The 23,493-nt window shown below is 43.3% G+C and overlaps 1 protein-coding gene across 1 annotated transcript in view; it reads right to left on the bottom strand.

Moving 5' to 3' along the window:
* Nucleotides 1-23,493, bottom strand: part of reck (reversion-inducing-cysteine-rich protein with kazal motifs) — a 508,306-nt gene that overhangs the window by 109,214 nt on the left and 375,599 nt on the right. The window contains exons 16-17 of the mRNA XM_034173078.1: nucleotides 12,703-12,874; nucleotides 9,822-10,011 (exon numbers count right to left, since the gene is read on the bottom strand). Coding sequence (XP_034028969.1) covers nucleotides 9,822-10,011; nucleotides 12,703-12,874 — 362 coding nt within the window. The remainder of the gene's footprint in view (nucleotides 1-9,821; nucleotides 10,012-12,702; nucleotides 12,875-23,493) is intronic.

Raw genomic sequence — 23,493 nt, forward strand, 5'->3', positions numbered from 1 at the left:
GACATGCACTGTCAACTGTGGGACCTCGTATGTTGAAAGGTGTGTGTCTTTCCAAATCATGTCCAATCAACTGAATTAACCCCAGGTGGACTCCAATTAAGCTATAGAAACATATCATAGATGCTCAGTGGAGACAAGATGCACCTGAGCTCATGAGCTTCATGGCAAAGACTGCGAATTCTTAGTTTTTTTAATCAATTTGCAAAAATCTAAAAAAAAAAAAAAAAAAAAAAAAAACCCAACCAAAAAAAAAAAATAAACAAAAAACTTTTTTACACTGTCATTATGAGGTATTGTGTGTAGAATTTTGAGGGGAAAAAATTTATTTAATCCATTTTGGAATAAGACTGTAACATAAAATGTGGACAAAGTGAAGCATTGTGAATATTTTCAGGTTACACTGTATGCTTGTTGATTGGGTGGTTGGTCAAACAAAATAATCCAAGATGGCGGAATCTGATCTTATATAGTTGTATTTCTCTATAAATCTGTTTGCCATTTTTCTGTTTTATTTTGTAAGTTAGTGAGAAAGAAATATTTTCAAATTTAACCAGAAAATACCTTATACGTGATTTACAAGACATCTTACATCCATGTTTCCAAGGTAATTGACATGATAAGAATGTCACATTGAAACACGTTGCACTGAAACAATCAGTCTTTGGTTCTGTCGAGTACAGAGGAAAAGCCGACAGTGACAGGGAGTTCTTTGTTTGATACTTTTGTAGTGTAAGTAATAGTAATGATAATAAAATAATTTTATTGCACTTCCTGTGGCTCAAAATGCTTGACAAAGATGCGTCACTTTTACTCATTCACACACACTCAGATACTAATGTCAGCGTGCTGCCTTGCAAGGCACTAAACTGCATACTGGGAACAACTTTGGCATTAACTTGCCCAAAGTTTAGGTGTTTTGATACGAAGGGAGTCCCTTGTAAGTAAAATTGCATGGTTTAACATTGAATATTTAGGACAGAATCAGTGACGATTATGAATTAAAAGATGGACAGGATGTTGAGATACAGAAAGAACACTAAATACATACAATACAATAAATAGATACAGAAAGAACACAGAGATAAAGGTTTTCCAGTTATGGAATTCATCGAAGACTCATTGACGACTGCTAAGTTATCAAAATGAATGTGATGATTTTTGTAGTTCATTTTGCCCCCAAAAAGGAAGACTCCAACTGCAACTGGGTAGAAGGCACGTCCAACATGTATTCATGACACAGTTGTGTTCAAAATAATAACAGTGTGTTTAAAAAAAGTGACCAAAGCTCAAAATCATGCTTATTTAGGGTCTGCTCCTTTCTCTGCCTCTGACCACAGCAGCATCTCTACATCTGCAGTGGGTCCCTGGGCATTGGACTGTGGCTGCCCACTGCTCCTAGTAGTTGGATTGTGTCTAATTGTAATTAGGATGAGTTAAATGCAGATTTTTTCAATTTCAATTTATTTTCATTTATATAGCGCCAAATCACAACAGAGTTGCCTCAAGGAGCTTCACACAAGTAAGATCTAACCTTACTAACAGCCAGAGCAGCAGTGGTAAGGAAAAACTCCCTCTGAGGAAGAAACCCAGTGGAGGGCACCAAAAAATTAGCTTCAATAACAGATAATGAGCTAACTGAAAAGTTATCATTTATAAGGCTAAACCAACCAAAATATCATCAGAAGCTACAGATAACTTCCAGTATTGTCTCCGGTACACTTGTAACAAGATAATTTTGAGTTTTAACACCACATTCGCTTCTGGTAGCATAAAAAGCGACTACAGACCCAAACAATGAGTCAGCACTTCTCCCTTTGAGGACCTGGCTTCCAGCAGCAAAGCAGTTGAGAGGAGCGACAAAGCACAACTCTCTACTCAATAACAACATTGCCATGAGGTGGAGGTCTTGGAAAATAAAGCAGTGCTGACTTATGGTTTTGAGTTATAAATAAAATTAATACTGATAGAATAACTCAATTAATGTCAATTCTGTCATTTGTACAAAGTTAAACTATAACATATATATTGTTATATGGCTGGGGGGGCCTGGCTGCCTTTTTGTTTCTGTCCTTTGTTTCTCCTTCCAGGTGGCTTGCATGTGGGACTGAGTGGCTGTGTTGCTGAGGTTATCAGGACCTCACCCTGATCACCTGCGGTTCGTCAGGACTCACAGCTGAGGTGCATCTATATGGATTGGAACATGGTGGCATTTAAGACTGGAGTATGCAGTGTGTATTTGCCAGAGACTCGACCTTGTGACCAGATGGGTGAGATCGTCGTCTCGGGAGCCATCTCATCATCAGTGGATGCAGAGAACGTCCAGGTTTGATGCACGGTCTGTGAAAGAGGAGGGGGTGAGGTCTCACGCTCGTCAGCACACTTCCTGAGGTACGTTAGATTTTGTGACTAACATTTATACAGTCAGTAAATGTGGTGTCCCTCACACCTTATTATATTGAGCTGTACGTTAGTCATGTATCGACTTCCCCTGCAGTGGAGTTTTGTGAACTGGATGTTCCATGCCTGCAGGTTGGGAAGTTGATTAGTAATCAAGCCAGGAAGTGTTTGCTGTTTGTACACCTTTAAGTGGTCTCTCTGTGTGTAGAGTGTGGACTCACATAATGGTTCCTTCTTTCACAGACTCGGTTTGTTGCGGCCACCTGGGGGTGTCGGCGGGGTCCTTGGGTCCGAACAGCTTCTGGCTCCGGACCGTTAGCGCTGCTGGGAGCGCACCACGCCAGACCACACTTTGTTCTTTATGTATCACTGTTATGTATTAAATTCAGTTAGCCTTTGTACCGTGCTCTGCTTATTTCATACTGGGTCTTTCAAACGCTGGTCGGTTCTCCGAGCTGCGTCCGACACATAACATATATTTTAATGTTGAATAATGCACTAATTCTGAAGTTTTGTAACAAACACAGACAGTTGGCAAAGGATTATGGGTAAAATGTGCCTCCGCTAACACTGACTGGTTGACTCATTCATTCTATGTAAACCAACACATTAATGTGAGGTGTGTCGTGTGTTGGTATTTACAGATAAATGTGCTTTTGTAAAATATGAAAAAAAAAAAAAAGGCATTTTCAAAAAAAAAAAAAAAAGCCAAGTTGTAATTAAATAACCGCCTGATATAACCGGTGTCAAAATAAATAGAACACTTTGGGCAAATACTGCCATGAACACTACTGGCCAGTAGATGGCAGTGGAGACCATGAAAACTTGCCAAAACAAAATTCCAGATAATCCGTCTCTGCTACGTTTAAGATGTGTGGAATTGAATAAACATAAACTGAATTTTAGACATCTTACATATATTACTCTGGAACAAAGATTGTTGTAACCAGTTCTCCTTTGCCTGCAGAGGATAGAGTAGTTCTAGAAGAGTAGTTTCTTCTAGAACCAGCTCTCCTCTGTTTACAGAGTAAAGTCTGTAAAGTAACATAAAATTTCATAAATTCCTCTTCATGTTTTGAGTTGGAACAGAATGTGAAGTGTTCCGAGTGGATTTGCATGTGTGGAAATTAAAGCTGTTATAAACATATTGAGCTTTACTCACTTTTTTAAACACACTGCTATTATTTTGAACACAGCTGTATGTCAGTAAGCCAGGTTGAGGTGAACTGTGTTTCCACTGAAAAAGCCATTAAAACTGATAGAAGGTGAACTTTGCTTCGAGATGAGTGCCAAGTTGGTTAGATATTCTAGGACAACTTCCACCCTAGGAGTTATCCAGGGGGGGAAGATAAACTGTTACACTGGCCCTTCTTCCCCAAGCTCCTCTGGGTCCCCTCTCTTTTGACGAGCCCATGCAACTCGGGAGGGCCAAACTGTCCCCAGAAGAACGTTAGTGGAGACTGGAGACTGGAGAGTGCCTCTACTGTAGTGCTAAAGGGCATGCACTTAGCACCTGTCCTGTCCGGCCAAAAACCATCTCTCACTCGTAAGGTCTGGGTTCCAAGCAAGCCAGATAAAATTCACAGGTGAACAATCAGGTCGCACCCAAATCCCAGCCACAATCATGTTTGGTTCTAACTCTGTCTATTTCTGCACTGGTAGCCACTGGGGCTGAGGAAAATTTCTTGGATCACCAGGTGACCACTGTCTTAAATCTTCCACTTAAGACACTCTCAGTGGCATTATCTGTGCATGCATTAGATGGCACTTCCCTGCCACCCATCACTCACTAGACTGTTCCAGTTAAGCTGGTGGTGTCAGGGAATCACAGGAGGAAATTACTTTTTTTTTTTTTGGTTAAATCTGCATCCCCACTGGTGTCCGGCCATCCCTGGGTGGTTCTGCACAATTCTCACATTGATTGGCAGACTGGGACCATAATTCAGTGGAGCAAATCCTACCACAGCTGGTGTCTCCCTGGCACTAATGCTGTTCCACCCAGCATTAGTGCCAGGGAAACATCATGCACTCCTCCTGATTTGTTTTTAGTCCCCAGCGAGTATCATGATTTAGCCAAGGTTTTTAGTAAAGATCGTGCACTGTCCCTTCCTCTGCACAGACCTGTCACTGTGCCATCGATTTGCTTCTGAGTGCGGCATTCCCTTCTAGCCATCTTTACTATCATTCGCATCCAGAAAGGGAATTGATGGAGATGTACATCCGGGACTCTCTGGCAGCTGGGTTAATACATCTTTCGTCGTCACCACTGGGAGCAGGTTTTGTTTTTGTAGGGAAGAAGGACAATACGTTGCGCCCGTGCATTGATTTCCGGGGATTGAATGTCATCACGGTCCACAATAGGTACCTACTTCCCCTTCTTAATTCTGCATTCAGTCCCTTGCATGGGGCAACCACTTTCTCAAAACTGGATCTTAGAAATGCCTACCATCTGGTACGTGTTAAAGAGGGTGACGAGTGGAAGACCGCGTTTAACACCCCGCTGAGTCATTTCGAGTACTTGGTCATGCCTCGCAGCCTGACCAATACTCCCGCCACATTCCAGGCCCTTGTGAATGATGTACTCCGTGACTACCTGAACAGATTTGTTTTCATTTATCTAACAACATTCTGATTTTCTCCTCCAATCCCACTGAACACCAGTCCCACATCCAGGCAGGTCCAGCAGCTGCTGGAAAACCTGCTTATTCATCAAGGCAGAAAAATGTGAATTTCACAAATCCACAGTTTCTTTTCTCTCTTTCGTTATTGCTCTAAACACCATCAAACTTGATCCTGCCAAGGTCCACCACACACAATTAAACAGTTAAAACAGTTCTTAGGGCTCGCCAACTTCTACCACAGATTTATTCGCAACTACAGTCAGATCACATCACCTCTCACAGCACTCACATCACCCAAGGTCCCTTTTCAGTGGTCATCACAAGTAACTCTAGCATTCAAACACCTCAAAGACAAATTCTCCACAGCACTTGTTCTCACCCAGCCGGACCTGGACCGTCAGTTTGTGGTGGAGGTGGATGCTTCCAACATCGGAGTAGGAGCTGTGCTGTCCCAGTGAGCTGAGGGTGACCACCGTCTCCATCCTTGTGCTTACTACTCCCGGCATCTGTCTCCCATGGAGCAGAACTATGACATTGGGAACTGGGAATTCCTGGTGGTAAGGAGGCTCTAGAGGAGTGGAGACACTGGCTAGAGGGGAGCGCAGTTCCCTTCATCATTTAGACAGATCAAAAAAACTTGCAATACATTCAGTCGGCTAAACGACAACTCCCGGCAACTCTTTTTTCAGCCGGTTCAACTCCACCATCACTTGCTGCCATTCATCAATGAATGGAAAACCAGACGCCTTGTCAAGACAGTTCAACCCTCCAGATCAACAACCTTCACCTCACCACATCCTTCCCTGGTATATGGTCGTGGTGGCCCTAACCTAGGATGTTGAGAGAGCCATCTGGGATGCCTTAGAACAACATCTAGATCCTGATGGAGGATCCCCCAGACAGCTGTTCGTGCCAACCAACGTCAGGTCTGAGGTCCTGCAGTTCTGTCACTCCACTCAACTGGCCTGTCATCCAAGAGAGCAGTGGCGGCCATCTTGAATTCCAAGAAATGCTCAAAGTTTCACAGGTAGCAACCAAGCTAAATCAGCTCTATTAACTATATAGAACACATTTTCATGACCATTTTTTAGAGTAATTAACATTGCATGGTCAACATTTTGGCAACTGGACTATTATTTCATTCCAACTGAGGAATTGGTTTTCAGCCCTCACAGGAGTTCACCATCACCTCACATGAGTCACAGGGTGTTGCTTGCATGTCACTTGATTTTTGAAGTGATCAAAAAATTTGCACAACAAAGTTCCTCGCTAAGTAGTCACACGAGTGTCACAAAGCTTTCTGAACGGTGTCTCCATGACGTAGAATGCAGAATCAGTGCGCAGCATGTTGACTGCACACTGTTCCTTTTATATGACAGGAGTCCCGGCTCTGCTGGTGGCCTGGCCATGCACACAACAACATGCAGAGAGACTAGCCACCAGCGCCATCCAATGGAAATACATTTTATGTGTTGGCTGGGCCATGCACACACTGTTCGGCCATGCATATCAGCAGGCTGGATGAGTGTTGGTGGAGGAGCCTCAAACTGGATTTATTGTGCGTTTTTTAGGACCTTCAATGGAAGGTCCTAAAAAAAGCTTTATGCTTTATTGTGTTATTCTCAGCAATCTGCAGCGAGGTGGTCATTCTAGCAGTGTTTCGAGCAGATCCCAAAGCACAGGAGCAGCGGAGGATCATATAAGCAGAGGAAGGAAGGTAGGAATGACTAGTATACGACAAGACACAGCTCCTAGACATCATTATAGAAGTCGGTGACAGCGCTATTCACACTTTTCATCCTGTTTTTTAAATAATTATTTATTATTTTACTCTTTATCTCATTTTACTTTATTATTATTTGCAGGGCTTTTTCTTGTGTGCCTGCAGTCAGTCAGACTCTTTTCACATGAAACCAATACAATAGCAGTCCACAACCATCCTAAGCACTTTGTGTGTAAATTCGTGTGATGCCTGACATTCGCGAGAGTACTGTGCATTATTGGAGCTGCACCCGCATCCTACGTATGCACACTACTCATGATTTTTGGCCCTATTTTCACCACGAGTCCGTGCCCCTTTCGGCCCACATTCTGGTGACGTGCTAACGTCTCATAAGTACCAACTCAGTGAAATTGCAACTGAAAAAATGTCGCTAGTTCACCTGTTTTGTCCTGATTTTGTGTCTCTAATTACTCCCCAACAGTTACAGCCCAGTGAGATACTATTCTAACCACTTGGGAGAACATGCCAGTAAACCAAAATGAGAGGACAAATCCCCATATTTGCTCTGCAAGAGAAGAATGCAGTTCGAAGATCAAGCCAGTTGAGTGCAGTAATCCATCACATGGTTGTCAACTGTCATGAAATCACATCAGAGGAAGAATGCAGTTTCCATATCTAACAGCTGATTGTGGATTGATTGAAGCATACATCATCAATCACCTCAATAGAAAAAGAAGAAGGAAGCTTTTTTTGAGCCAGTGATTAGCTAATGGCAATATGGGGCATGAAGGTGGGCACTGCAAATGCAGAGTAGGCCAACTGGACCAGTGAAAAGAGGTGTGTCATTTGCATCAGTAAAGCCCCTGTCACAGTGGCGTATTTGTAGAGCTGCTCATTGCGGCGTTGTGTTTAATTTAAATACGCCCGAAATACGTGCGTACTCAGCCTTTAACAGTGTTCGTTCATACTTGCAGCTGCGTGTGTTCGCATTTTAATGTGTGCACACAGTCGCGTGTGCCATGCTGCACCAGTTTCAGTGCTATTTTCTGCCTCTGTGGAAGTGCGCTCTGTTCTCTACTGCATGGTGTGGTGCGGCGGTCTCTCCCTCTCTCTGTGACACAGAGAGAGAGAGAGAGAGAGAGAGAGAGAGAGAGAGAGAGAGACCGCGCACGAGAGCGCTTTTATGAAACGATGTGACACAGTGAACAGTCCTCATACAATGAGTCCAGTATGACAAAGTGAAGCAATGATCTTGCAGTATTTATAGCTCCAGAAGAACAACAGGGTGAGATGGCGTACAGTACCGTGTTGAAGCGTGGGCGGGCTCATAATAGCGGACAGTAGTACAGCGCTGCGTGTACTCATGTGAAGGCTCCATGCTGTGCTGTACGCCGAAGAAAATTAAACATGTTTAATTTCTTCCATCCTATGTGCATAGCCCTCAACATACTGCTGCGTATTGAGAAAAAACTCCTTGTGAAGTGGGCGGAGAACTGCTCATTACAGCGTAGACGATACGCTGTAATGAGCAGCTCTACGAATACGCTACTGTGACAGGGGCTTAAGGCAACAGAAAGAGAAGGACAAATATGCATCCCAACATGAATAAATGGTGAAATAAATAAATGGAGTGAAACGTAGACATGACTGCCTAAGCAGTGGAAAAAATATTTAATGGTGCATGATGCCGGACAGAGGCAACAATGATGAATGCTGTTAGCCTGTTGAGCAGCGCAGCAATGTTGCTACCAGAGCAAAGAAGGCCACCACTGGTAACAATTTTTAGTTTTTATTCAGGCTATTGATTTATGCTTGGAATACATGGTGAATGAATGAAAGTCAGAGTTTGCAGGTCTGTATTATTCAAAGCATGAAGTATTGAGAGGTGGACTTGGATATGAACTGTGTGAGAAAAGCTTAAGTCAGCTGAGGTGAATGTGTGCATCTGGTTATGTAATGGGAGTGAGCTGATAAGGAGCATGTTGGGGATGTGGCCCTTAAGGTGTCCTGACACTTGCGTGCATTTTAGCTCTGCACTCTCGTGCACTTCGTCATGATGATCCCACCCGCTGTGATCCTAGCTAGATGTCGTGCTTTGTGTGCTGGTCGCTATGCATATAAAATAATTATTTCGTAGCAGAGTAATCATTTTCTCTTATAGAGTCGGCTGTTGAAAACACCTCTAATCACTTCTGGAATCACAGAGGACCATTCCAGCTGGAGCTTTTTTTTCTCTCTTTCTCTTTCCTGAGCTTCATGAGGTGGAGAAAGCATTTGGAACTATCTAAAAGGTAATTATTTGTCATGTTTACATTGTAATGGCTTGGTAAAACAGTTGCATGTTCATTACTTCTTATAAGTAGCTATAAAGTAAGTTTATGATAGATTTAACATCTCCTTATAGTCGATCAGATGAGCTGCACTGTGATGTGCTGTGCTGACGCAATCATTCGCACTCACACACAACATTTTTTAATTGTTTGCACAATGTTCAGGTGAAGTTCACATAATTAATGCGTGACAGAGATTTTAAACATTTCAAATTTTTCTTCGCACACTTGCATGAACTCGCGCACAGTTTACAGCGGTATGTGAGGAGTATACTCTCCTGCACAGCAGAGTGCGCGCAAGTACGTGGATCAAAGTCATGCAGGTGTCGGGGCACCTTTAGTCCTCAACATACATTAAATAAATTAACATCTCGGACAGTCAACCCTTAGGGTGGGATGACACATTCATTCCTCCCATAAAGGGCTAGATTATACAAGGAAAAGTGCAAAGCTGTACGGCATTTTTCTTGTGGCTCTGACGCATTTTTCATTCAGGGCCAACATGAGTATTGAAGGGGAAAAATGACGTGCCATAATTACAGAAATACTATCCTTTTTTAGTTGGCTACACATGTCCCACATGTCTGCTGCCTGACCTGTTGTACAAGGATGCATTGACCCAAACACAGAAAGGTCATGGCAATGAAACATCAGTGATTCACAAGATATAAATGACAGGCACCAAGTCCAAGCTATCTTTGGATCAAATGAAGCTACAATGTACGTTGAGCATTACTGCAGTTAACCCACCTGGCAGTGGCCCATGTAAGCCAAGGTTTTCCCAGATTGCTGCAGCTGGCACAGACTAGCATGGACCAGACCATCAGTGTCGCACACCGGCTCCACGCTGTTTCTATCACAGGCTGCTGGACGGCCAACACACTCATACTGCAGGCACTCTGACAAGTCACTTAGACACACACGCCACTTTGGAACACACCTGGAAACACACACATACGAGGTCTGTGAGAAAAGTAACGGACCTTTTTATTTTTTTCAAAAACTATATGGATTTGATTTATGTTTTTACGTCAGCCAAGCTTGAACCTTTGTGCGCATGCGTGAGTTTTTCCACGCCTGTCGGTTGCGTCATTTGCCTGTGGGCAGGCTTTGAGTGAGCACTGGTCCACCCCTCTCGTCGTTGTTTCATTGCGAGGAAATGGCGGAATGATTTGGGCTTTTTTTCCATCAGAATTTTTTCAGAAACTGTTAGAGACAGCCAGCTGGAAACCATTCGAAAAATTTATCTGGCTTTCAGTGAAAATTTTACGGGCTTCACAGAGAATAAGGAGTGTTACTACAGCTTTAAGGACGGCCCACAATGGCGCACGGCACGCCGCGCTCCGAGCCGCCATCGAGAGGCAGAAACCACCACATCATTTCTAAACAGATGGCTGTGTGGAGCCGGGACCGTCATGTGCAATTTCTTCGGTTATCACAAGAGCTGGACATGAGCCATTTTCCAGCAGATTTCACTTTTAACAAGAGATTTTGTCATGGAAAGCCGCGTGGAGGCTTCGTGCGTCATGACCGATTCGCTGATGAAGCGAGACAAAGGAACAGCTCCGTTTCGGAGTGCCAGAGGACAAGTTGGGACATGTCTATCTCGGCTTTCAGTGCTTACCAGTCGAGTGAGTATAAGAGAAATTGTGGAGAGCTAGGCATGTCCCAACTTGTCCTCTGGCACTCCGAAACGGAGGTGTTCCTTTGTCTCGCTTCATCAGCGAATCGGTCGTGATGCGCGAAGCCTCCACGCGGCTTTCCATGACAAAATCTCTTGTTAAAAGTGAAATCTGCAGGAAAATGGCTGATGTCCAGCTCTTGTGATAACCAGAGAAATTGCACATGACGGTCCCGGCTCCACACAGCCATCCTTTTAGAAATGATGTGGTGTTTTCTGCCTCTTGATGGCGGCTCGGAGTGCGGCGCGCCGTGCGCCATTGTGGGCCGTCCTTAAAGCGGTAGTAACACTCCTTATTCTCTGTGAAGCCCGTAAAATTTTCACCGAAAGCCAGATAAATTTTTCAAATGGTTTCCAGCTGCCTGTCTCTAACAGTTTCTGAAAAAATTCTGATGGAAAAAAAGCCCAAATCATTCCCCCATTTCCTTACAATGAAAATCCGCCGAGGGGGCTGGACCACTCCTCACTCAAAGCCTGCTCACTGGCGAATGACGCAACCGACAGGCGTGGAAAAATTCACGCATGCGCACGAAGGTTCAAGCTTGGCTGACGTAAAAACATATGAATCAAATCCATATAGTTTTTGAAAAAAATTAAAAGGTCTGTTACTTTTCTCACAGACCTCATATATTCAACAAGAAACATTCATCAGCATTCATGTGTCCAAAGAGGTAGTCACAGGTTTCACATATAGTCAAGTGGACAGAAGTGTGACAGATGAAAGCAAAAAGCAACATAAAGCTACAGGATTCCTTTGAGTTTGCTCTATAATTCTCTGGACTCCTACAGAAAGGATGAACACCATCATTCCAAAACAAATTCCCTAAATTGGTGTGTTGAAGATGGTGGTAAAGATCAGTGTGTAACAGTCCAAAAACCTTTAATGTGTATGTCTGTGTTAAAAGGGCAACTGTGAAGACCACAGTGTAATGTCTGTCATATCAAAGGGGCAGCACGGTGGATTTGAGGTTAACACTGCTGTCTCACAGTGATAAGGTCCTGGAATCGCTTCCCACCTGGTCCTTTTGTCTGTTTAGTTTGCACGTTCTCCCCTTGTGGTCCGTCTTCCTCCCAGTTCCAAAGACATGCAGGTTCGGTGAAGTGAAAACTTTAAACTCTAAGTGTGGATGTGTTTGTCTGTCTACGTGGCCCTGCGACAGACTGTCCCCCTGTCCAGGTTGTACCCCACCTCTCACCCAGTGACCACTGGGATAGGCTCCAGCCCCACATGACGCTTAACTGGAAAAAACGTTTTCAGATAATGAATGGATGGCAAGGGTTGAGAGGAAATAATAGTGCAGAGAATGTAACCAGCAATGCTATCATCTTCATGAGCGTCCTCTCCAAATACTTCCCACACATTACTTGGAGGTAGGGGTGAACGAGTTCAAATTTGAATCAAAATCCCAATTTAAACTAAAGTGATTAGTAAACTGAAAAGGCTGAGATTGTTTTTACAGTGTTTTTAGAATATGTTTAAAAGATGTTTAACACAGTCCAATTTTCAAAAAAGAAAAGAATCCACGATGTAATCGGGTCTGGTACAGCTTCACTGCAGTATGCGAAAGTACAGAGAACAGAGCAAGAGATGACATTTAATTTTTTCCCCATCTCCACTCACATATGCCCGCAGATGCTGTGATCCTGCACAGTCGTAAAGATAAGCAGCTCACTGCAACACTAACTTATTAAGCTATATATGCATACTTTACATAACATATTTGGTAAAAAGTGCCCCCTGACTGAGAGTTGTCTGGTGCTGGCTCGGTTTCTGACCAGGACTGTGTCATGAAACATCTCAAAATTATAGGTAGACATTTCAAAACCTTGACCTGCTGTACAATACTAGATACAATTAACTCGTATAACATCAGTACGGCTGCTGACATTGAAAAACAATGTCACTGGAACTACAGTGACACAATCTGCACTGATCAAAGCCAAACTGACCTTTGGTTTCTCTGGCAGGGTTTGCTGGCACATGGATCACTGTGTCTGCACTGGCCATAGACAAAGTGATTGTCTAAGAATCCCTTACATCGAGCAACACAGGCACTGGGATAGGTCCGTCCATTTGAAGCACACACAGGGACGAAACGGTCTGGACAACCACAAGGTAGACCTGTGGATGAGCAGGAAGGACATAGTAATGAGGACAAGTATGAGCAAAAAAATAATCCATGTCTTCGGGTTTTGTAGAAAGAATGCTTAAGGGTGACTGTAAATATCATTTTTTGCCTTGTCATATTCAAGTACAAGTCTCAACTGTCATACATGATGTGAACATAAGGTAAAGTAAGTTATGTCAATAAAGTATTATTGGGGTTTCACATTTTCACTTTTTATGGGAGCAAATCAGGATTTAAAGTGCATACTGTTGTGTGGGCCGCTGAAGAGGAGGTACTGCTGGCCCACCACCAAAGGGCGCCCTGCCTGAAGTGCGGGCTTCAGGAACGAGAGGGCGCTGCCGCCTCAGGAACAAGCCGTGGTGACAGCTGTCACCCATCATCCGTGACAGCTGTCACTAATCATCCACATCTGGTATAAAAGCAGGAAGACACCTCCACCACACTGCCGAGATATCATCTTCTATCAGAGGTAATACTCTCAGCCTTTTTGTGAGATTTGTAAATCTGTTACTGTGAGTGTTTGCAGGAGGACCGGTCGTTTTTGTGGAGGCTGTGCAAGACGGCGCTCTTTTTCTTCTGAGACCGCTGCAACGTGTTGAGTGAGAGGTGGAGGTGTAATTCCCTCCAGGATTGTTACTGGGTGTTCACACACCCACCCTTTGACTGTCTTTTGCTTTTTGCCAGCAGTACCAGATCCGACACGCCGTGAAGGTGGCCACCTGGGGACTCCGGGACTTGGCGGCTCCAGTATTCCTCGGGTTCGGTGGTGGTGGAAATCGTGTGGTTCCGGTTCGTTTCCAGACGGGCGTCTCCTATCGTCGAGCCTGCCCACACGACACCTTTATTGATTGACTGTTGCACATTCTGAATCTGCTGTGTTTGGTTGTGTATTTCACAACAGTAAAGTGTTATAATTTGACTCCTTCCATTGTCCGTTCATTTACGCCCCCTGTTGTGGGTCCGTGTCACTACACTTTCCCAACACATACAGTGCCCTCCAAAAGTATTAGGACACTTTTGACTATATTTTCATTTAAAGACATTAACAATATACTTGTGTTACAATGTGGTTGTGCCATCAAAAAATACTGTATGTAATAAATAGACATGATAAATTGAGAAATGCTTGTGCAACTAGGGACTGTTATGAAAATAGTTGTACAAAATGATGGGGATTTGGGCGCTTCAAATCAATCAATCAATCAATTTTTTTATATAGCGCCAAATCACAACAAACAGTTGCCCCAAGGCGCTTTATATTGTAAGGCAAGGCCATACAATAATTATGTAAAACCCCAACGGTCAAAACGACCCCCTGTGAGCAAGCACTTGGCTACAGTGGGAAGGAAAAACTCCCTTTTAACAGGAAGAAACCTCCAGCAGAACCAGGCTCAGGGAGGGGCAGTCTTCTGCTGGGACTGGTTGGGGCTGAGGGAGAGAACCAGGAAAAAGACATGCTGTGGAGGGGAGCAGAGATCGATCACTAATGATTAAATGCAGAGTGGTGCATACAGAGCAAAAAGAGAAAGAAACAGTGCATCATGGGAACCCCCCAGCAGTCTACGTCTATAGCAGCATAACTAAGGGATGGTTCAGGGTCACCTGATCCAGCCCTAACTATAAGCTTTAGCAAAAAGGAAAGTTTTAAGCCTAATCTTAAAAGTAGAGAGGGTGTCTGTCTCCCTGATCTGAATTGGGAGCTGGTTCCACAGGAGAGGAGCCTGAAAGCTGAAGGCTCTGCCTCCCATTCTACTCTTACAAACCCTAGGAACTACAAGTAAGCCTGCAGTCTGAGAGCGAAGCGCTCTATTGGGGTGATATGGTACTACGAGGTCCCTAAGATAAGATGGGACCTGATTATTCAAAACCTTATAAGTAAGAAGAAGAATTTTAAATTCTATTCTAGAATTAACAGGAAGCCAATGAAGAGAGGCCAATATGGGTGAGATATGCTCTCTCCTTCTAGTCCCCAAAGGCTTTTATTTAAACACAAGATCATGTCAGTGGTGTTAGGCTGGAGTCTGTTCACCTTTTTTACTACCTCTCCAGTTTTGGAGAAGATCCTCTGACACATCATAGAAGTTTCTGGCATATGAAGATAGATTTTGTCCAGCTTGTAAAGAGTCAGATAAGCAACAGTTTAGCAGTTTGGCTTTTCTTAGGGTCTATGTAACCTGTTCTGGAATAATTCTATTGTAATTTATATATTGTGATACATATCATTATCACAAGAGGCTGCAATGTATATTGCAATATGTATTTTAGGCCATATCGCTCATCCCTACTAAGAATGAAATAACAAGGTGTTCAAAACACAAACGACAATCAGAACTAAACAATGACAAAAAACTAAATACAAAGCTACAACAGAAATACGACTTGGTACATAGCAGTGTGTACATGAAGTGAATGAAAACACACAGAGACACCTGGACTGACACCTGGACACACAAGACACTGAGACGGCAAGGGGGTGGCACACACAACAGGCAAGGGAGGGGACACACACACACACACACACACACACACACACACACACACACACACACACACACACACACACACACACACACACACACACACACACACACACACACAAAGCAGGGAAGTAGCAGTACGTGTTACTGGCCAAGCTGAGCTAAACCGATAGCAAAGCTAAGCTACCGGGAGCTGATGAGGAAGTCTGGTGGATGAATGCTGTTTTTCTGTGGACAAAAGACAGCACCACACAGTAGAACAATAATTCTGCATGGTTCTGTGTGCAAACACAGACACAGCAGGAATGAAATGAGTGACACTGCTGTCATGGTATGTAATCATTATCATTGAGTCTTTCTGAGGCATATGCAATGTCTTTTGTTTTTTTTCTGAATACAAAGTGGGTTATAAAGAGGTGGAGACAGACATATGTTGAAAGCCAAATTAAAGCCATACTGCATTTGTAGACACAAAGCAGCTCGGATTGACGCTGTGTACTGGTGTCAGTCATGAAGTAGACTGTAACTAAACAAAGGCGGACTGAATTTCAGACAGCTAATAGTCAGTGCCTCATGTTATGTCATGATTATGGATCAATGTACAGTGGGGGAAATAAGTATTTGATCCACTGTCAATTTTGCAGGTTTCTCCACCTACAAAGAATGGAGAGGTCTGTAATTTTTATCGTAGGTAACTTCAACTGTGAGAGACAGAATCTAAAAAAAAAAAAAAGAAAAAATCCAGAAAATCACATTGTATGATTAATAATATTATATTAATATTAATAATGAATTTGCAATTTATTGCATGAAATAAGTATCTGGAACACCTACCAACCAGCAAGAATTCTGGCTCACATGGACCTGTTAATTTTTCTTTAAGAAGCCCTCTTATTCTGCACTCTTTACCTGTATTAATTGCACCTGTTTGAACTTGTTACCTGTATAAAAGACACCTGTTCACACACTCAATCAATCACACTCCAACCTGTCCACCATAGCCAAGACCAAAGAGCTGTCTAAGGACACCAGGGACAAAACTGTAGACCTGCACAAGGCTGGGATGGACTACAGGACAATAGGCAAGCAGCTTGGTAGAAGACAACAACTGTTATGATTATTTATTAGAAAGTAGAAAAAACACAAGATGACTGTCAATCTCCCTCGGTCATGTGGTCAGATGAGACCAAAACAGAGCTTTTTGGAATCAACTCCACCTACCATGTTTAGAGGATGAGAACAACCCCAAGAAAACCATCCCAACCGTGAAGCATGGGGTGGAAACATCATACTCTGGGGGTGCTCTTCTGCAAAGGGGACAGGACGACTGCACTGTATTTTGGCAAACAACCTCCTTCCCTCAGTAAAAGCATTGAAGATGGGTCGTGGCTGGGTCTTCCAGCATGACAATGACCCCAAACACACAGCAAGGGCAACTAAGGAGGGGCTCCGTAAGAAGCATTTCAAGGTCCTGGAGTGGCTGAGCGAGTCTCCAGACCTGAACTCAGTAGAAAATCTTTGGAGGGAGCTGAAACTCCAAACATGAAAGATCTGGAGAAGATCTGTATGGAGGAGTGGACCAAAATCTCTGCCGCAGTTTGTGAAAACTTGGTCAATAACTACAGGAAACGTCTGACCTCTGTAATGGCAAACAAATGTTTCTGTACCAAATATTAAGGTCTGTTTTTCTAGTGGATCAAATACTCATTTCATGTAATAAAATGCAAATTAATTATTTAAAAATCATACGATGTGATTTTGTTGTTTTTTTGTTTTTTTTTAGATTCTGTCTCTCATAGTTGAAGTGTACCTACGATAAAAAATACAGACCTCTACATTATCTGTAGGTGGGAAAACTTGCAAGATTGACAGTGGATCAAATACTTATTTCCCGACATGCCTATCTCGGCTTTCAGTGCTTACCAGTCGAGTGAGTATAAGAGAACTTGTGGAGAGCTGGACATGTCCCAACTTGTCCTCTAACACTCCGAAACGGAGGTGTTCCTTTGTCTCACTTCATCAGCGAATCGGTCGTGACGCGCGAAGCCTCCGCGCGGCTTTCCATGACAAAATCTCTTGTTAAAAGTGAAATCTGCCAGAAAATGTCTGATGTCCAGCTCTTGTGATAACCAGAGAAAGAGCACAAGATGGTCTCGTATCCACAGAGCCATCAGCTTAGAAATGATCCAGTGGTTTGTGCCACGACGTCGCAGCTCGGAGCGCAGCGCACCGACCGTCCTTAAAGGGGTCCTTAAAGGGGTCCTTAAAGCTGTAGTTAAAGTCCTTATTCTCTGTGAAGCCCGTAAAATTTTCACCGAAAGCCAGATAAATTTTTTGAATGGTTTCCAGGTGCCAGTCTCTAACAGTTTCTGAAAAAATTCTGATGGAAAAAAAGTCCTTTTCATTCCGCCATTTCCAGACAATGAAAATCCGACGAGGGCGTGCTCACAGGCAAATGACGTCACCGACAGGCGTGGAAAAATTCACGCATGAGCACGAGGGTTCAAGCATGTCTGACGTAAAAACATATGAGTGAAATCCATATAGTTTTTGAAAAAAATAAAAAGGACCGTTAGTTTATGGACAGACCTTGTATGCGTGCGGCAAGCGTGTGCCTGCGTGCGTAGAACAGGTGATCAAACCAGACTGCACACAAACAGGCTGACAGCTGTCAGTGATCTCCTGCTGTTAGTCCAGTGAAAAATCCCTTTAGGTATTTGATCAGTATATATTTGCATTGCTAGATTTTATTCATCCGGATGGACTCCATAAGTGCTGTTGAACTGTGCTGGCAATGCGCCAACTTCCCCCATGTGTGCAACATTTTTCAGACGCAGTCAAAAAACTGAAATTGATTTATGCCAGAGGTGGATTATTCATTTGTGAGCAGATTGATGTTGCACACAGCACAACTGGGTGAAAGGGACTTCAACAGCTGTCTGTGCTGCTCCTGGGGCCATACCTGAGCATACCTGAGGTGAGTTGCATGTTTGTTTATGTTGTGATGACATCCCGCGTTTGGGGTGCTGCACTGTCTTTGATGCGCAGAGTGCCACATATGTGTTATTACATATCAACATTTCCTTTGCCTTTTCCTAGCGGAGGTGGACAAACGTGGCACAACATGCTGGCTGACCGATCCATGACAGAGCTCAATCAACGGCGTTCGGATCATTTCAGATGCTGTTCTGATGCCATCAGAATATGTAGACTGCAATCAGATGCTGCAAAAACTGCACATAGACCAGTGTCAGATGTGCGTTCCATCTCGATGGTACCAAGAATGTTTTGAACATGTGCAACACACTCGGGACAGCCGAGTGAATGGGACGAAATATGTAGGTGCTCATAGACTTCCGTCCATGGTTCTTCAGACCGCACCTCAATGCTTCTCGACTGTGGCTAGATGTGTTATTCTAACATTATTCGGCCTCAATCGGAGCATGTGTGATGGGGTATTACTCACTGACTTGGACATGTTGCAGGTGGTCAAAAAGTGCAAGGTTTGCATAGCAGAAAATTGAATAGTGCAGCAGAGTCAATCAATCAATCAATTTTTTTTTTTATATAGCGCCAAATCACAACAAACAGTTGCCCCAAGGCGCTTTATATTGTAAGGCAAGGCCATACAATAATGATGTAAAACCCCAACGGTCAAAACGACCCCCTGTGAGCAAGCACTTGGCTACAGTGGGAAGGAAAAACTCCCTTTTAACAGGAAGAAACCTCCAGCAGAACCAGGCTCAGGGAGGGGCAGTCTTCTGCTGGGACTGGTTGGGGCTGAGGGAGAGAACCAGGAAAAAGACATGCTGTGGAGGGGAGCAGAGATCGATCACTAATGATTAAATGCAGAGTGGTGCATACAGAGCAAAAAGAGAAAGAAACAGTGCATCATGGGAACCCCCCAGCAGTCTACGTCTATAGCAGCATAACTAAGGGATGGTTCAGGGTCACCTGATCCAGCCCTAACTATAAGCTTTAGCAAAAAGGAAAGTTTTAAGCCTAATCTTAAAAGTAGAGAGGGTGTCTGTCTCCCTGATCTGAATTGGGAGCTGGTTCCACAGGAGAGGAGCCTGAAAGCTGAAGGCTCTGCCTCCCATTCTACTCTTACAAACCCTAGGAACTACAAGTAAGCCTGCAGTCTGAGAGCGAAGCGCTCTATTGGGGTGATATGGTACTACGAGGTCCCTAAGATAAGATGGGACCTGATTATTCAAAACCTTATAAGTAAGAAGAAGAATTTTAAATTCTATTCTAGAATTAACAGGAAGCCAATGAAGAGAGGCCAATATGGGTGAGATATGCTCTCTCCTTCTAGTCCCCGTCAGCACTCTAGCTGCAGCATTTTGAATTAACTGAAGGCTTTTTAGGGAACTTTTAGGACAACCTGATAATAATGAATTACAATAGTCCAGCCTAGAGGAAATAAATGCATGAATTAGTTTTTCAGCATCACTCTGAGACAAGACCTTTCTGATTTTAGAGATATTGCGTAAATGCAAAAAAGCAGTCCTACATATTTGTTTAATATGCGCTTTGAATGACATATCCTGATCAAAAATGACTCCAAGATTTCTCACAGTATTACTAGAGGTCAGGGTAATGCCATCCAGAGTAAGGATCTGGTTAGACACCATGTTTCTAAGATTTGTGGGGCCAAGTACAATAACTTCAGTTTTATCTGAGTTTAAAAGCAGGAAATTAGAGGTCATCCATGTCTTTATGTCTGTAAGACAATCCTGCAGTTTAGCTAATTGGTGTGTGTCCTCTGGCTTCATGGATAGATAAAGCTGGGTATCATCTGCGTAACAATGAAAATTTAAGCAATACCGTCTAATAATACTGCCTAAGGGAAGCATATATAAAGTGAATAAAATTGGTCCTAGCACAGAACCTTGTGGAACTCCATAATTAACTTTAGTCTGTGAAGAAGATTCCCCATTTACATGAACAAATTGTAATCTATTAGACAAATATGATTCAAACCACCGCAGCGCAGTGCCTTTAATACCTATGGCATGCTCTAATCTCTGTAATAAAATTTTATGGTCAACAGTATCAAAAGCAGCACTGAGGTCTAACAGAACAAGCACAGAGATGAGTCCACTGTCCGAGGCCATAAGAAGATCATTTGTAACCTTCACTAATGCTGTTTCTGTACTATGTGTTGTGTGTGGGCCGCTGAAGAGGAGGTACTGCTGGCCCATCACCACCAGAGGGCGCCCTGCCTGGAGTGCGGGCTCCAGGCACCAGAGGGCGCCGCCGCCTGATGAGAGCAGCCAGGGTGACAGCTGTCACCCATTACTGGACACAGCTGACTTCACTCAGTACGGAGGTATATCAGCAGGACAGCGTCTCCACCTCAGTGCCGAGATATCACCTTGAGTTTCAGGTAATCACCTCTGCAACATATATCTGTGTTCAGATAAGTACTCACCTTTCCTGCTTCAGTGTGACAAGAGGTGGAGGCGGCTTTGCCCCTCTCATCTACCGGGTGCGGTCGCATCCCACCCTGTGTGTTTGTGTTCTTTCCCGCCAGCAGTACCGGATCCGACGAGCGGAGGCAGTGGCCCCCTGGGAATTCGGGACTTGGCGGTTCCAGTACTTCTGGGTTTCGGTGGCAGAGGAGATCTGGGTGGTTCCGGTTCAACTAGGACGGACGTCTCCTACCTTCGGGCCTGCCCACAAGACACCAGTAGATTTCGGCTTACATCTCCAAATTGCTAATTGTTGTATCAGTTGTGCTATTTTCACAACAGTAAAACTTGTTCTTACTTTTCTCCAATGTCCGTTCATTGCGCCCCCTGTTGTGGGTCCGTGTACCTACACTTTCACAACACTATGATGAATTCTAAAACCTGACTGAAACTCTTCAAATAGACCCTTTCAAGAATTTTTGAGAGAAAAGGAAGGTTGGAGATTGGCCTATAATTAGCTAAGATAGCTGGGTCAAGTGATGGCTTTTTAAGTAATGGTTTAATTACTGCCACCTTAAAAGCCTGTGGTACATAGCCAACTAACAAAGATAGATTGATCATATTTAAGATCGAAGCATTAAATAATGGTAGGGCTTCCTTGAGCAGCCTGGTAGGAATGGGGTCTAATAAACATGTTGATGGTTTGGATGAAGTAACTAATGAAAATAACTCAGACAGAACAATCGGAGAGAAAGAGTCTAACCGAATACCGGCATCACTGAAAGCAGCCAAAGATAACGATACGTCTTTGGGATGGTTATGAGTAATTTTTTCTCTAATAGTTAAAATTTTGTTAGCAAAGAAAGTCATGAACTCATTACTAGTTAAAGATAATGGAATACTCAGCTCAAGTGCTGAAAAGAAACCTGGGGTTGTTCTTATTTTCTTCAATTAGTGATGAGTAGAAAGATGTCCTAGCTTTACGGAGGGCTTTTTTATAGAGCAACAGACTCTTTTTCCAGGCTAAGTGAAGATCTTCTAAATTAGTGAGACGCCATTTCCTCTCCAACTTACGGGTTATCTGCTTTAAGCTACGAGTTTGAGAGTTATACCATGGAGTCAGACACTTCTGATTTAAAGCTCTCTTTTTCAGAGGAGCTACAGCATCCAAAGTTGTCTTCAATGAGGATGTAAAACTATTGACGAGATACTCTATCTCCCTTACAGAGTTTAGGTAGCTACTCTGCACTGTGTTGTTATATGGCATTAGAGAACATAAAGAAGGAATCATATCCTTAAACCTAGTTACAGCGCTTTCTGAAAGACTTCTAGTGTAATGAAACTTATTCCCTACTGCTGGGTAGTCCATCAGAGTAAATGTAAATGTTATTAAAAAATGATCAGACAGAAGGGAGTTTTCAGGGAATACTGTTAAGTCTTCTATTTCCATACCATAAGTCAGAACAAGATCTAAGATATGATTAAAGTGGTGGGTGGACTCATTTACTTTTTGAGCAAAGCCAATAGAGTCTAATAATAGATTAAATGCAGTGTTGAGGCTGTCATTCTCAGCATCTGTGTGGATGTTAAAATCGCCCACTATAATTATCTTATCTGAGCTAAGCACTAAGTCAGACAAAAGGTCTGAAAATTCACAGAGACACTCACAGTAACGACCAGGTGGACGATAGATAATAACAAATAAAACTGGTTTTTGGGACTTCCAATTTGGATGGACAAGACTAAGAGACAAGCTTTCAAATGAATTAAAGCTCTGTCTGGGTTTTTGATTAATTAATAAGCTGGAATGGAAGATTGCTGCTAATCCACCGCCCCGGCCCGTGCTACGAGCATTCTGACAGTTAGTGTGACTCGGGGGTGTTGACTCATTTAAACTAACATATTCATCCTGCTGTAACCAGGTTTCTGTTAGGCAGAATAAATCAATATGTTGATCAATTATTATATCATTTACCAACAGGGACTTAGAAGAGAGAGACCTAATGTTTAATAGACCACATTTAACTGTTTTAGTCTGTGGTGCAGTTGAAGGTGCTATATTATTTTTTCTTTTTGAATTTTTATGCTTAAATAGATTTTTGCTGGTTATTGGTAGTCTGGGAGCAGGCACCGTCTCTACGGGGATGGGGTAATGAGGGGATGGCAGGGGGAGAGAAGCTGCAGAGAGGTGTGTAAGACTACAACTCTGCTTCCTGGTCCCAACCCTGGATAGTCACGGTTTGGAGGATTTAAGAAAATTAGCCAGATTTCTAGAAATGAGAGCTGCTCCATCCAAAGTGGGATGGATGCCGTCTCTCCTAACAAGACCAGGTTTTCCCCAGAAGCTTTGCCAATTATCTATGAAGCCCACCTCATTTTTTGGACACCACTCAGACAGCCAGCAATTCAAGGAGAACATGCGGCTAAACATGTCACTCCCGGTCTGATTGGGGAGGGGCCCAGAGAAAACTACAGAGTCCGACATTGTTTTTGCAAAGTTACACACCGATTTAATGTTAATTTTAGTGACCTCCGATTGGCGTAACCGGGTGTCATTACTGCCGACGTGAATTACAATCTTACCAAATTTACGCTTAGCCTTAACCAGCAGTTTCAAATTTCCTTCAATGTCGCCTGCTCTGGCCCCCGGAAGACAATTGACTATGGTTGCTGGTGTCGCTAACTTCACATTTCTCAAAACAGAGTCGCCAATAACCA

The sequence above is a fragment of the Thalassophryne amazonica genome, chromosome 1, assembly GCF_902500255.1.
Source record: "Thalassophryne amazonica chromosome 1, fThaAma1.1, whole genome shotgun sequence".
In the NCBI taxonomy this organism is placed as follows: Eukaryota; Metazoa; Chordata; class Actinopteri; order Batrachoidiformes; family Batrachoididae; genus Thalassophryne; species Thalassophryne amazonica.